Below are 16,001 nucleotides of genomic sequence, written 5' to 3'. Positions count from 1 at the left end.
ACCTGCGACCGTAGCGCCGGCCGGAGTGGCCGTGCGGTTCTGGGCGCTACAGTCTGGAGCCGAGCGACCGCTACGGTCGCAGGTTCGAATCCTGCCTCGGGCATGGATGTGTGTGATGTCCTTAGGTTAGTTATGTTTAATTAGTTCTAAGTTCTAGGCGACTGATGACCTCAGAAGTTAAGTCGCATAGTGCTCAGAGCCATTTGAACCATTTTTTTGCGACCGTAGCGGTCGCGCGGTTCCAGGCTGTAGCTCCTAGAACCGCTCGGCCACCCCGGCCAGCTATCACTTCCTATTCATAACTTCCTATTCATAACGAATCCTACTCCCGTTTACCATTTTCTGCTGCTGTTGATATTACCCTATACTCATCTGACCAGATATCCTTGTCTCTTTCCATTTCACTTACGGACACCATAACGATCCTGCAACCGTATATACATGACAGAAATTCTGACATCAGCTGCAGTCGGCCATAGAAATAAACCGAACGGTGAAATGTGAGAATTTGTGCCTGATTGGGACACGAAACCAGATTTCCCAATCATCGCGAGCGGTCGCCTTAACGTCTTCGGCTACCAGAGCGTGCTACCTGTGCATTCCAAACTCCCATACGTCGCACACTACATATGTACAGTCCTCTCTCCATTATCCTCATTGCTCGCAGCCTCACCTGATTTCCGTAAAAGCTGGAAAAAGGTCCGAGAGAACAGACGCCATTAGTGATCAAGCACCCATATACACAAGACAAAAGAGAAATTCCTATACCCGTTGAAATCGGACGTAGAATTAAATTCAATGGTGACAAGCGAAAATTCGTGCCGGATCGGAACTGGAACTCATATTTTCGCTTATCAGAATAATCACTTCAGCTATCTAAACACACTACCCATCCAGCCGAAATTCCCATAGCTCTATGTCACACTCCACATACTTAATGCTCCTGTCCATTATTCTCATTGCTCGCAGCCACACCTAATTCCCAATGGAAGTAAACAAAAAGTGCATTCGGAAGGTATCATTATTTGCCATTAAGGCGCATATATTTATACGTGTGGTGTTTATTCTTTCTGACATGTATGAAACAACGTGTACCATTCAATGATCCTGCAGCCGCATTTACTTATTTATTTATTTATTCAAACAAACGTTGGCCGAAGAAACCGGGACGAAGCCAATAGGCATTTGTCAACAAGTGGCCACTAAAACCTTAACAACTTTCTACTAGGCCTCTATGGAGAGGAGACTCAGAGATTTTACCGACGTCTTTACCAACGACGGAAGAAGAAGGTGTGATTGATGTTCTCTCTCGCTTTTCTGTAGCGGTGCCGGGCTGAAGGGAGCACACCAAAGATTTTTAAAGGTAAGGGCCTAATCACCACCGTCCAATCACATCTTACTTATGACAGAATGGAACGAGCTTCTCTTCGTGAGTGAATTCATGTAACACGGAGATACTCCGCAAGTACGGACGAAGAACTTCTGTGCATTTTCTATCGACTAAGGGCAACATGCATCGAGACGACTGGGACGAGGTCGACAGAATCACTGACAGGAACCTGCAGAACGAACTGAGTGAAAGAAGAAAAAGTTTGCGAGATGCGAGAAGCAAATTAAGAAGGCAATTACCGATATGTCACGCACAGTAATCAATCTCACCGAAAGACAACTAATCAAACAGGAACAGTCTGTCCTTCCAAATCAAGGTAATTTCGCTATTATCCAGAGGATTATACCTATGGAGGATATCACTGCTAATACCGAAGCGGCCATTCGCAAAGCTACGAAAATATGCCCTGAAACCGCCAGGATACTGCGCCCAATAAAACCACTAGCTTGCAACATGAAGAAACTAGAGTTACAAGCTATCAAGATTCATAACGCAGACAAGAATATATTGATACTGTTTTCCGATAAGGGATATGCAACTGTCGTAATGAAGAACGAAGAGCATGAGCAGAAGATCCAGGACCAACTAAATCCGACGACGTACCGAAAACGAAGCATAGATCCGACGCAGTGGATCACACGGACTACGATTTTGTTAATCGAGGCATCTTCTCTCTCGGCGGACATACAGAGAAACCTGCTCAACACAGAAGCCCTACCATCTCGCTTTTATGGACTTCCAAATATCCATAAGAATAATGTGCCATTAAGACCGACTGGCAGCGCTTCTGACACTTGGCTTCTCGGTCTGGTCGCACATAGGAAAGGCTGTCATATACATATAAGATTCAGTACGTTTCATGAAGAAACTGTAGAGAGTGAAACTTGGACCAAACTACATCCTAATAAGCTTTGCTTTTGTTTGTTTACCTAAATGCCACTGATATTTTGGAGTACATCGGTTCCATTCCCCCGCAAGACAAGTTCTTTCGTGTATGTTTCACCACGACCTATTTCATATGGGACGGAAACTTCCACTAACAGCTGGGAGGTGTCACCTTGGGTAGTCTACGTAGTTCAGTGGTGGTCGACGTCTGCATGGAACATTTCGAAGCGCAAGCGCTGGAATTGGCACCTTGTAAACTTAACCTGTGGTACAGATGCGTCGACGATACCTTCGATATGTGGTGCTATGGTGAGGAACAGCTCAGTGACACCCTATGACACCTGAACAGTAGCCGGCCGGTGGTGGCCGAGCGGTTCTAGGCGCTTCAGTCTGGAACCGCGCGACCGCTACGGTCGCAGGTTCGAATCCTGCCTCGGGCATGGATGTGTGTGATGTCCTTTGGTTAGTTGGATTTAAGTAGTTCTAAGTTCTAGGGGTCTGATGACCTGAGATGTTAAGTCCCATAGTGCTTAGAGCCATTTGCACCATTTTGAACCTGAACAGTCTCCATGCACTGATCATACACGTACACATACACTGATGCGCCAAGGAAACTGGTATAGGCTTGCGTATTCGAATACAGAGGAATGTAAACAGGCAGTATAAGGCGCTGTAGTCGGCAACGCCTACGTAAAACAAGTGTCTGGCGCAGTTGTTAGATCGGTTACTGCTGCTATAATGACAGGTTATCAAGATTTATGAGAGTTTGAACGTGGTGTTATAGCCGGCACACGAGCGATGGGACACAGCATCTCCGAGGTAGCAATGAAGTGGTTTTTTTTCCGTACGACCATTTCACGAGAGTACCGTGAATACCAGGAATCCGGTAAAACATCAAATGTCTGACATCGCTGCGGCCGGAAAAAGATCCTGCAAGGTCTTCAGACCAAAGACGACTGAAGAGAATCATTCAACGTGACAGAAGTGCAACCCTTCCGCAAAATGGTGCAGATTACAAAGCTGGGCCATCAACAAGTGTCAGCGTACGAACCATTCAACAAAACATCATCGATGTTGGATTTCGGAACCGAAAGTCCCCTCGTGTACCTTCGATGACTACACGACACGAAGCTTTACGCCTCCCCTGGACCCTCAAAACCGACATTGGACTGTTGATGACTGGAAACATGTTACCTGGTCGGACGAGTGTCATTTAAAATTGTATCGAGCGGATGGACGTGTATGCGTACGGAGACAATCCCATGAAACCATGGACGCTGCATGTCAACGGGGGACTGTTCAAAGTGGTGGAGGGTCTGCAATTGTGCAATTGGAGTGATATGGGACGCCCGACAGATGACTCGTAAGTAAGCATCCTGTCTGATCACCTGCATCCATTCATGTCTCTTGTGCATTACGACGGAGTTGGACAATTCCAGCATGAAAATGTGACACTCCACTGGTCCACAATTGTTTCAAAGTGGCTCCATTATTGGGCCCATCTGTAATGCCTTGAAACGTGCTGTTCAGAAGAGGTCTCCACCCTCTCTTACTCCTACGGATTTATGGACAGCCCTGAAGGATTAATGGTGTCACTTCCCTCCAACACTACTTCAGACGTTATTCGAGTCCATGCCACATCATGTTGCGCGTGCTCGCGGGGGCGCTAGACGATATTAGGAAGGTGTACCAGTTTCTTAGATCTTCAGTATATAATTTACTATGAACAAACAGCTACTTTCTTTTAGATATGATGGTCATGAGGGGTGGTGAAAACCTGGCACACAACATGTACCGAAAACCGACACTAACCTACCTATACCTGGAGAAACTATTAAACCACTACCCGAGCTATAGAAGAGGCGCGATCAACACGCTTGTAACTAGAGGTCTGCATTATCTCCGATTTTTACCGGCGAGTCCCGCTCGACCCACTGGCTCTCGGGAGTACGCGGCCGAGCGTCCTCATCCGCCGGCTGTGGGCAGCCGATCGCCAGCGCTCGGCCGAGTGCGCCAAACGCTCGGCCGGTCGCCAGTAACTGGTGGACTCAGTGCCAGCGAGCGGCGCTTTGTCACACTCCTCGAGACCAAAGACCACCGCTTCACGTTAACCACTCACTTATTTCTTTTACAAATGTCTCTCGTTGTTTACTACCAGTTCTATGACCTAAATAATACACTTGTATATGTTACATTTGATGTTTGTTAATATTTTGCAGACTACTGGAGTTTCGCCTTTGAGGTTATCATGTATTCCAGTAATTGTAACGTTAAAAACTGTAATGTCTGTATTTAGTATTTTGTTCCGTTTGGTAGACAAACGGGAACACAGTAGTCTAATCATGGACTATGTGTAGCGTATCTCCAAACTCGGCCACGTATACATTGTACTAACATTGAATGCAGGATCGGGAAGTAATGACGGAGTTAAAAGTAATACTCACGAAATATTGTTGTACAAGCGTTAATTTCTGAACAAATTATGACCTGTAAATAACGTTACAATTGAATCATGACTATACAGTTCGTTTTTCGTCATTGGTGCTCCCTGATACACAGGCGTCATTTTTGTTCCTGGAGCTATTACTACAGCTGGCGGTTTGAACTTCTCCCTGTGAAGTCAATGAAAGTGGAATCATACATTTATAGAGTTTGAGGAATGTTTCCTTCCTTGTGATTACGTGGTATGTTGTGAATACTTACGTAATTGTGATGGATCAATAAGAGATCATCCACCTTGTCTGATACCAGGCACGATCTTTTGCTGGACAGCAGGTGACCGGCCTGGCTACAATTTCTCTCGCTGGCAGCACTAGTGGCAGGAATACAGAGAACTCTTCTGGCTACTACCGACAGCCTTGGAAATAGCCCCGCGTGCGTTTTCCACCACTGCAAAATTTGTCCATCGGCACAGCTAAAGTCGGATTTGGAGAGCGAAAGGTACCTCTCGAGTTCATTGGTAGTAACTGTGTGTCCATCTTCGTCATCCTCATCTGAACTCCAGTCCATCCTCGATTTTTTCATGGGAATAACTTGGCCACTGTTTGCTTGAATAAACATGAATGAAAACATCCGTAAGATATTCCTGTCACCTTCCAATATGTATACACCGTAGTTAGAATTACTGGTTACTAAACGACTATATTTACGGGGACATTTTATATATATCGCACAAATTACATCAAAACGCATTGTGGAATGTTTAAGCTGCGAAACCTTTCCCAAATATCACATTGTAGACGTAATAAATGTTGATCTAACGAAAGATGGCAGATTAGACAAACAAACATTCGTTTACTAATTGGTTTCAGTGAATTTATGGGCAGTTCCGAGTACAATCGTCGAACTTCAGCATACGCGGCTTGCTTTTCGTCTGCTGTGAGTTTCTTCAAATGACGCCGTGATGGCCATAGAATCGTGGCAACGTAATGGATAGCCTCAATTTTGCACTTCTCTGTGACGAAGTATGCTGCTCTCCTTTTTATTTTCGCCATGAGCTGAAAAGGAAACCCAATATACATAACTGCTCTCTGATAATTCAACAGTTGTATAAAGGATCGTAACCTATAGAAAGTGTTCTTACCTCGTTGTCACTGTCTATTGGTTCACAATGATGTAAGAGACTCTTGTACCACGGCAGCACACGTTCCAGCGTTGTTACCTTTGCAGTTTCCAAATCCAAACTTGCTTCTTTAAAGGGGGTTAGAAAAGCGACAACGTCTCGTACGCACCCTTCTTGGAAGGTTTCTAAGAGTGTCGATTGCCCCCGGGATTCTAGTAGATCTCGAATATCGTCGATGTGACATATGACGGAATTGAGCATGAACAGTATACTGTTCCACCGAGTTACAGCTTCTTGCTTCACAGAGTGCCGCAGACGCCCCGAGTGACCAGATCTCTTCAAATAGCCTACTATAGCTCTTGCTGATAGTAGACACGACAGGATTTCAGGGGTTTCGTCTTCTAAAAACGTCTCTTGAAATGTATGACGAAGCACAGTCATCAAGCAGTGGTCAAAACAAGACAAACGGTCGTAAGACTCAAGTGCCTTCTTCATATTAGCTCCTTGGTCGGTGACAAAGTAACATTTCGTAAGATCATTCTTGTTATTTCCTAACTCAAGCATTCGCTCTTCGATTTCGTGCCGTATGTTCTCTCCTGTCTTAGGTACGTCCGGAAACGCGGCTGTTATCAAAACAAGCGTTTGTAGCTGCCACTCATCATTCACATAATGCGACGTCACAGCCAAAAAATTTCTCTTCCTGTAGTTATCAGACCACAAATCAGCGTCTAAAGCGCACATTTTGTTCTTTAAGGCACATATTAGCTTGGGCACCATTGTCTCCCGTATTTTGTCTGCCTTTTCTTTAATATGCCGCGATACAGCGGTAGGGTGCGGAAGAACATCTTCTATACGGACTTTGCCGTAAGTGGCGTCAACATTGATGAGCTCCTGCGAATAATGCTTGAAGCCAATCTTACTACAAGAATTTAACGATAGCAAATCTATTCCACTCATATCGACTAACCTATCAACAACAACTTTCTTTATGCTACTCGGTACTGCAAGTGGCCGGTGGACTTCTGCCCCGCATTTACTTTTGCAGTGCCGAATCATACCTGTTGTGCTTGACTGGTACGGAAGTATGGTATCACATGTGGTACATTGCACGAAACCAGCAGAAGCCTGCGTGACAGGATCCACTACAAGTGCAAACGATTTCCAAGCTTCACTTGTCACCTCCTCTTCCGACATGTCTTTCTTCTTCAGGACTAATGAGCCGCTGCTAATTCTCTCCATAATACTTCTCTTCGTTTCATGAATGGAACGTTTACGACCTATACTCGGTTTATCCATAACGCTGTCTGCGCTGCTCAAGGCCAGGTCGTCAACTGCGTTCACACACGGTTTGTAATGCGATTCGGCACTGTAGAGCGCGCGGCGGTTGTACTGTCACCAGCCGAGATTGTGAGTACGCTCGAGCGTCCGGCAGTGCTCGACCGTCCAACCGATAACCGAGAGGTGGAGCACAACCGGCCACACGGCGCATTAGACGGCCACAGCCGTATCGCAGCGTGGGTCTTTCCCAGCCGTCGAGCAGCGGCACGAAATGGGAAATGCTCGAGCGGTTGTTTTCATCGAAATGCAGAGCTCTACTTGTAACCCGAGCAAGACCAATATGTGAGCCACAGCACCTCAGGCTGGAGGTGCAACACCTGGCACGCGTTCTGAGAAGCAATGGGTACTCCACCAGTTACCTAAGAAGTCTCAAAGAATCAAACACTCGGCGAAGTGACACAATGGAAAAAGAAATGTCGTGTACGGTTATCCTGCCATACATTCCCAGAGTGACGGACAGAAGCGGTCGTCTATTGCGCATACACGGTGTAAAGACTATTTATAAAAAAAATCGGTAAAGGAGGAAAGGGACCCACTTGCAATGTCCTGAATATATCGAATATCAAGTACATTTTGAAATGTCTGTGTTGGAACGACTGAACGAGCAATCAACAGCAGGATCACCGAACATAAACGCAGTTGCAGTTTCGGGCAAATAGAGAACTGGCTATGGCGGAACACGTGTTATATGAGATCGACGACATACTGAAATTAGCCGACACCGAAGTTCTTGCTGTAGAGAAGAACTGTCACACCCGCTTGTTCAGAGAAGCTATAGAAACACAAAACATGAGAATAGCTTCAACAAGAAAGAAGAAAGCCTCAAGGTGATCGGATCCTGGATTCCAATACTGCAGAGAACGACCGTTGCAGGCAGCAAGGAGAGAACCGCAGCGCAAATGACCACGGAAAAATGCCTGGACGTAGACGCACCACGTACACTTAATCCGCGACCCCAAAGCTGGATCCAGTACACCATCAGCAATGGAAGGAGAAGCTTTGACAATGCCATCCACCACGGTAGCGAAAAGACAGAAAAATCATCAAACAAAAGTCGGCTGAAGAAACCGAGACGGAAGTAACAGGCAATTTGTCAGTATTAGTATTTCCCACAATCGCTTTTGTGAAGTGCACATTTGTTTAAAATGTACAGTCTCAGTACCGAGGAAGGTAGGATACAATGAGCGAAACTTGAAACTTACGGAACTGCTATCATTTGAAATGTTAAGGATTACCAAGTTAAGACAAAGGACAACAACGAACAACATGGCGGCATACAGTTACTCAACTGAACCCAGAACCCCACCGAGGAAAGCAAAGGAAGGCGTTGTCAATCCAGTTTAGAGCATAAACGTAACGTCAAAAATTGTAAAAAAAAATAAAATCTTTATAACCACATGTTTAAGATTTTTAAGTACACTGAAAATTAGTTTTCTGTTGTACCTATCAAATGGTGTTTCTTGTCCACTAAGAACGATCTAAAACTTGTAGAGGGAAACCGAGCACTAGAAGTTCCTGTTAATCGAAATCTGCAATAAAAGTTGAAAAATTTAATGGATAGTTTTCTTTGGAGGAAAAGAGAACTTTTTTTCCATTTCCTCCAATAAATTTGACTTGAGTTCTGAAATGCTGGCACTGAAGAAAAAGCAGAACCTCACGTCGCGGTGCACTTGCGAAATACATCGTTCATGTGGGTTTTTTCCATATTCTGAGCACACATTTTAAGCCAAAACTTGTTTCGGATTTTTTGTTCTCTGCCTCAAACATGTTGCCAACGATTGCTCTTACCATAACCTACAGTTCTTCATAAAATGTGTAGCCTTCAGTTGCACTGATTAATTTCGTAATAGTTGCATGAGAGGAGATATTGGTGTGTACATTAAATCACTCGGTTACGAAAATTACTCTGATTTTAGAAGAAGTGGTTACAGAAACAACTTACAACCACGCATTTGTAACGTGGATGAGAATGTTGAAGACATTGCATCATTGTGACTGACGTGCTGCCTTTCAAACTTCAGTCTTCCAGGCATAAGCCTTACATTATTTTTAGGTACAACTTTTTCAACATTAATTTCCTGTTAGACTGTAACGTTACCTTTCATTTAATGGGCTGACCTTCTACCAGGATATCTCATACGTGTTCTGTGTCACAGAAAAGCAATGAGCACGTTATTGTACTAGTAGCAAGAAACTGAAAAATGCATTTAGTGACGTAATCAGAATTAGACAGAAGCAGATTCTAATAATACTCTCTTACTTAAAAAAAACGGGATGAATTATCAACTCATTTGCTACAGTAAAACCACAGAATGTCATATCCTCACCAACAGCTATGAAAATCAAAACCTAACCTATTTTACACATAATACCCGATTTAAGAAAAACATTATTTCCGGCCTTTATACATCACATGAAAACCACAGCCGGCCGAAGTGGCCGTGCGGTTAAAGGCGCTGCAGTCTGGAACCGCATGACCGCTACGGTCGCAGGTTCGAATCCTGCCTCGGGCATGGATGTTTGTGATGTCCTTAGGTTAGTTAGGTTTAACTAGTTCTAAGTTCTAGGGGACTAATGACCTCAGCAGTTGAGTCCCATAGTGCTCAGAGCCATTTGAACCATTTTTTGAAAACCACAAAGAACTCCATTTATTGTCCAGCAGATTGTGGAGGGCTGCAGGCTGAAGAGTTTCATGTTGAAATCTTTGACAGCTATCAGCTGATAAAGTCACCGGTCTTCTGACTGGTTTGATTCGGCCCGCCACGAATTCTCCTCCTGAGCCAACCTCTTCATCTCAGAGTAGCACTTGCAACCTGTGTCCTCAGTTATTTTCTAGATGAGAACCAATCTCTCTCTTCCTCTACAATTTTCACCCTCCAAAGCTCCCTCTATTACAATGCAAGTTATTCCCTGATGTTTTACCATAACAGATGTCCTACTAACCTGTCCCTTCTTCTCAGTATTTTCACTTTACTCCTTTCGTCGCCGATTCTGCGGAGAACCTAATTCCTTACCTAATCAGTCCACCTAATTTTCAACGTTCTTCTCTAGCACAACAGCTAAGATGCTTCGATTCTCTTATTTTTCGGTCTTTCCAGAGTCCATGTTTCACTGCATACAATGCTGAACTCCAAACGTACAATCTCATAGTGTTCTTCCTCAAATTATGGCCTATGTTTGCTACTAGAAGAATTCTCTTGTCCAGTAATGCCCTTTTTGCCAGTCTACTCTACTCTCGATGTCCTCCTTGTTCCGTCCGTCGTTCGTTGTTTTGATGCCTAAGTAGCAGAATTCATTAACTTCTTCTTCTCCGTGATCACCAATACTGATGCTAAGTTTCTCGCTGTTCTCATTTCTACTACTTCTCATTATTTTCGTCTTTCTTTGATTTATCCTCAAACCGCATTCTTCACTCATTAGACAGTTCATTTCATTCAGCAGATTCTTCAATTCTTCTTGCCTTTCACTGAGAGTAACAACGTATTCAGCGAATGATATCATTGACATCCTTTGACCAAGAATTTTAATTCCACTCTTGAACCTTTCTTTTATTTTCCTCATAGTTCCATTGATGTATAGATTGAACAATAGAGGCGAAAGACTAGATGCCTGTCTTACATCCTCTTTAACCCGTAAACTTCGTTCTCCGTTTGTCACTCTTATTGTTCCCTATTACTTCGTGTACGTATTGTATATTATCCGTCTCTTCCTGTCGCTTACCCATATTTCTCTCGGAATTTCGACCATCTTGCAGCAGTTTACAAATCCTATCAATGTGTCTTGATTTGTATTTAGTCTTGCTTCCAGTATCAAGCGCAATGTCAGAGTTACCTCTCTGGTAGCTTTACGTTTCCTGAAGCCAAACTGATCGTCATCTAACACGTCCTCAATCTCCTTTTCCACCCTCTGTTTATTGTTCTTGTCAGCAACTTAGATGCGTGAGCTGTTTTCCTGTCTGTGTGATAATTCTCGCCTTTGTCACCTCTTGCTCTTTTTGGAATTGTGTGGATGATGTTTTTCCGAAAGTCAGATGGTATATCATCAGTCTCATACATTCTACAAACCAACGTGACTCCCCCCTATTATATTTGAAATTTTCTGCCTTATTCTATCTTAAGTCTTCCAAAGCTGTTTTAAACTTTGATTTTCCTAATACTTGGATGCGTACCTATTCTTTATCTACTACTGTTTCGTCTTCTATCACAACAGACAAGTCATCCCTCTCATGGAGGCCTTCAGTGTACTCTTTCCACCTATCCGCGCTCTCCTATGCATTTAACAGAGGAATTCGCATTGCACTCGTGATGTTACCACCCTCGCTTCTAATTTCACCCAAGATTGTTTTCACTTTCTATATGCTGAGACAGTCCTTCTGCTGACAGCCATTTCTTTTTCGATTCTTCACATTTTTCAAGCAGTCATTTCACCTTGACTTCCCTGCACTTCCTCTTTATTTCATTCCTAAGTGATCTGTGTCTCTATATTCCCGAATATCTCTGAACATTCTTGTACTTCCTTCTTTCATCGATCAGCTGTATTTCTTCCGTTATCCACAGTTTCTTCGCAGTTGCTTTCTTTTCCTTTTCCTGTGCTATATTTTTTTCAGAATATGTAATCATTCATTTTTATAGATTCTTAGGAGCATAGTGATTCGTACCGGCTACGATTGATAAATTGCTCATTAGTGTACCGGTTGTGTTGTTTTCAAAGGAAACGATTTAGGTAAGATAAGGAAAAATTCAGTCTGGACAAGATGTAGAATCGGTTCTCGCCCTCTCGGAGTCTGATGTTTTATCCACTGGGTCAGCTCGTTCGCTCTCACTCTATTAGAGATTGTTGTCTTTAGAGCACTAATATGTGTGACTTCCATTGATGGTACTATAGCAATCGATCAGTTTAATTCAGTTTAATGTATATATATATATATATATATATATATATATATATATATATATATATATATATATATATATGTGTGTGTGTGTGTGTGTGTGTGTGTGTGTGTGTTGTTTTTGTGTGTGTGTTTTTCCATGTGTTTGTTCCTGTGGTAGGTGTTCTTATGTTTGATGGCACACAAAAAGCACTGTTCACCGTTCGTTGCATGGACATACCTGAGCAAACGTTGGTGCGTTTGAATGCACTGGCACAGCTGGTTATACATGTTATCGTGAAAATTCGTCTGTCTGTCTACTACAATTCTACAGCTGGCAGACGCTGCTACATCTGGTCGCAAAGCCTTGATGCGGGCATTGAGAATCCTAAACTGCATCACCGTGTGAATCATGACGACGGCGAAAAAGCAGTCGATGGTGACGCCCACGAAGGTGATGAACATCGACGATAAGCACTGCAGAGTGTACAAGAGGGCGTACAGGTAGACACTGGTGGTGTCGGCCCCCGGCACCTGCACGAAAGGCAGTTTTCGCTGCCCAGGGTAGGCGATCAGCGGCATCGGCAGCCAGATACCGCCCTGCAGGAACAGGTAGCCGTACGCGAGCAGCGTGATGTACACCGCCTTCCTGTGCGACGCCTTGAATGTAGCTCGCAGGCTCTCGTCCGAGGCGCAGAACTCCTTTTGGGCAGATACCAGCTGGTCCGTACGGCGCACCAGCACGTTGAACATGGGCCGCCGACGAATGAAGAACGCGAGCTTGACGAAGCCGCCGCAGACAGACAGTATGTGGATGAGAGCCATGGTGACCTCCTGCAGGTCGCTCCAGCTGACGTAGACGCCCGTCAGGTCCTGCGCCAGCCCCCCGAGGCCCATCGCGAATATGAAGACCGTGTAGGCGTGGAAGAGAGCCGAGCCGGGCAACGGCCACACCCCCCACACGTTCAACTGACGGATGTTGTACTTCAGCACAGAGTCTGCAGTGTCCCCCCACGTGAGAACGTCTGCTTCCGTCGCTTCGTCACGTGTGTTTCTGCGCTCCATTTTAGACTTGGCAATAATAGAGTGGACCATAAAACCTAGTTTAGGCCCGCCTATGTTAACCAGGTCAGCGTCTTAACGTAGATTAATCCATCTACAAAGCCTACTCGTCCTTTACGAAAGAAAACTTCATTAACTTTTCTCGTCTCTTCGCTGTTCTCTAGAAACCTGTTATTCCTCCTCGAAAAAAACAGGGAATACGACGTCCGAACGCCGCAGCTTCTAATTAGTAGCATAGAATGTAATAATGGAAGGTACACTGCGGCATTAAACGCGGTATAATACGGAGGTAAGCTTAAAATTCTGTGCGATATTTATAAAAGGCACGGCATAGCAAGCTTCGTGCCTCAGTGGAGTTAATAACAAGTTTCAAATCAAACAGAATATACGTGCACGGGCAGATCTTTTGTTCACACACTGTGAAACTCTTAAAGAATAAACAAAGGCTTTATATCCGCCGTTTACATTTCTGTAATACGCTTACCCTTAATTAGAGGGTTTTCAGCGAGTAAATATTTCAGCGGGTGATGAAGCGATCGTTTCGGTAGTTCCGTGTGAAATATTTCATGTGCACGTGCTTAAAGGATCGGAAAACATCTGCATCTGGAGAACAGGTAAAGGCGGTCTTATCCAGAGACTCTGGTTCCATGGACACGTATTTGACGATATGTCGACAAAATAAAGGAAACGTGAATGCATTATACATCACTTCACATACTGGACACCTTAACATCAGTTCCTTATATGCATTTCGATTTCCTTGACATACAAATTCGTGTCAAGCATTAATAGTTTAAGGAAAGAGATGCTGGTATCGAGCAAGTTAAGTAATATTTCTAGATCATAGTGAAAGTACTATCAGTAATATGAACATCTGTAATCAAAGGACTACGGGGGGTCGTAGAACGCAAAAGAAAAATAAGAATAAACCGACGACCTTAACGCAATAAACTAGAAAACTGCAAACCTAAGGAATTCAGTGGTTCTATCGGTGACGTGAAACGCCAAATTTAGCACGGCAAAGTGATGGAACGCTGCACGGTTAGTAATTTCCTCGGGTAAGCGTCGCTGCCTTGTGAAGTTGGGATCGCTCGTTTTCGAGTCCCTACAGCGCATCATATACTACATCCAAATGAAACGTAATAACGACGTTATTTCTGTTATCAAATGATATGTTACCGTATGTGCACTTGCTCTATCTGAAATTCCGTGGAGTCTAGTGAATATACGAACCGTAGTGCAAGCCTGATAGTAAGACAGGATATCCAACGTAAATGTTCATTGGGATTTATAGAAGCATTGTCGAGAAGCAGAAGAACATTCTGCAAATACCACATAAAATTAATAAAAGAACAGTGGATATCCTGAGTTATAGTCCGGCAGCAAAAACAAATGTAATGTCACATTAAAACCGTGTCAATCATCATAGTATTCACTCTGTGGTGCCGCGTTATCAACTTAGGTACATTCATAAAATTCGTCAGATCTCTTCTTGCTTGTGCGAATATTCCTCGTGCTCCCTTCATGAACCTGCTACGTATTCCAAACCTTATAACTTTTTAATACTCCGAAATAATGAAGTAACATTCCAGACACAAAGTCAGATTCTTTGGGGACTATTTCCTTCTGACTAACAATTACCTTTCATTCATTCTATTTAGACTCATAGCACCTGTTTCTAATTTCATTCCTGGGGAATATACATTATATGGTCGAAAGTATCAGGAAACCTGTTAATGATTAATATTGGGGTTTTTCTACCCCTTTCCGGGAACAATTGAACGAGGTGTCGGAATATCTGTGGAGGAACAGAACCAATTCTTCTTCAAGAGACGAAACCAAAGATAATAGTGACGGTGGACGCTGGATTCTCGAGCGAATCAACGTTGTAATTGAGTAAGAGCTCTGCGCAAGTGAGTTCGTTTGAGGAATATTATTGTCCACAAGCCACTGACTCACTCATGCTGCTTCATCTGCTGATACATACAATCGTCGTCTCGAACAGTCCACTATTTTAGACAGCACACTGTGTTCATATCCTTCTGCATTTAGTATTTGCTTAAGCTTAATCCCAATGAGGCGACAACAACGTAACCAAGATAACAAACCCCAGGAACGTAACATCATCTTTTCCGTTAAGTGTTAGCACTATACATGATAGCAAGTAACTTTTTCCAGATATTCGCAAAATATTAACAGTCTATTTCATTGCCACACAGTATAATGTGATTCATCACTCAAAAATCACTGTTTCCAGTAATCAACTGCCCAGTAATGTCTCTCTTAACACCATGTCAAGCACCACTTAGCGTTGCCCAGAGAAATGTGCGTCTTGTAAGGAGCTCCTCTACAGCTGCACCCCACTCTTTTGAACTTCATACAGTTATTCAGCTAGCTGCGCTGCTGGTAGCAATTTGAAACTCAGAAGTGATTCCTTCCACTGATTTCATGGTATTTTGTAGCCGTCCTTGATCGTGCTCCAAGGTCGCGATGAGTCAGTACACGAGGTCTGTTTGGTCTTGATTTACCTGTGGTTGTTCGTTCGCTTTCCCATTTAGTCACATTACCAACAGTCGATTTGTGCAACTGCGAAGGGCTAAAATGATCCTTTTGGATCCTTTACTTAGATGATCCCCAATGACTGCTGTACGTTCGAAGTCACTAAGCTCTCCTAACCTACCCGTTCTGGTGTTACTGCTTCTCTGCTTGCAACACAATATCCCCTGCCCCATCGTTTATGCTGCCGTGTCACCCTTTCGTCACATATAACGACCATTCCACGTTACATAGTGTAAACTGCTGATAGAAAAAAATTTCCGTTACCGCAATATTGTGCTATGTCGTTCGCATACCTAAGATAAGAATTTTCTGAACTCCACTGTCGTTTGTTCTAC

General features: G+C 43.7%; 1 protein-coding gene across 1 annotated transcript in view; it reads right to left on the bottom strand.

Annotated features, from left to right (window-relative positions):
* LOC126235209 (odorant receptor 43a-like) overlaps positions 1 to 13,110 on the bottom strand; it is a 76,706-nt gene extending 63,596 nt beyond the window's left edge. Inside the window, exon 1 of the mRNA XM_049943940.1 lies at positions 12,287 to 13,110. Within this exon, the coding sequence (XP_049799897.1) occupies positions 12,287 to 13,110 (824 nt within the window). The remainder of the gene's footprint in view (positions 1 to 12,286) is intronic.
* Positions 13,111 to 16,001: the final 2,891 nt, after the last annotated feature.

This window comes from Schistocerca nitens, chromosome 2 (assembly GCF_023898315.1).
Source record: "Schistocerca nitens isolate TAMUIC-IGC-003100 chromosome 2, iqSchNite1.1, whole genome shotgun sequence".
Taxonomy (NCBI): Eukaryota; Metazoa; Arthropoda; class Insecta; order Orthoptera; family Acrididae; genus Schistocerca; species Schistocerca nitens.
Note: the sequence above shows the minus strand (reverse complement) of the source record. Positions and strands in the feature narration are given on the sequence as shown.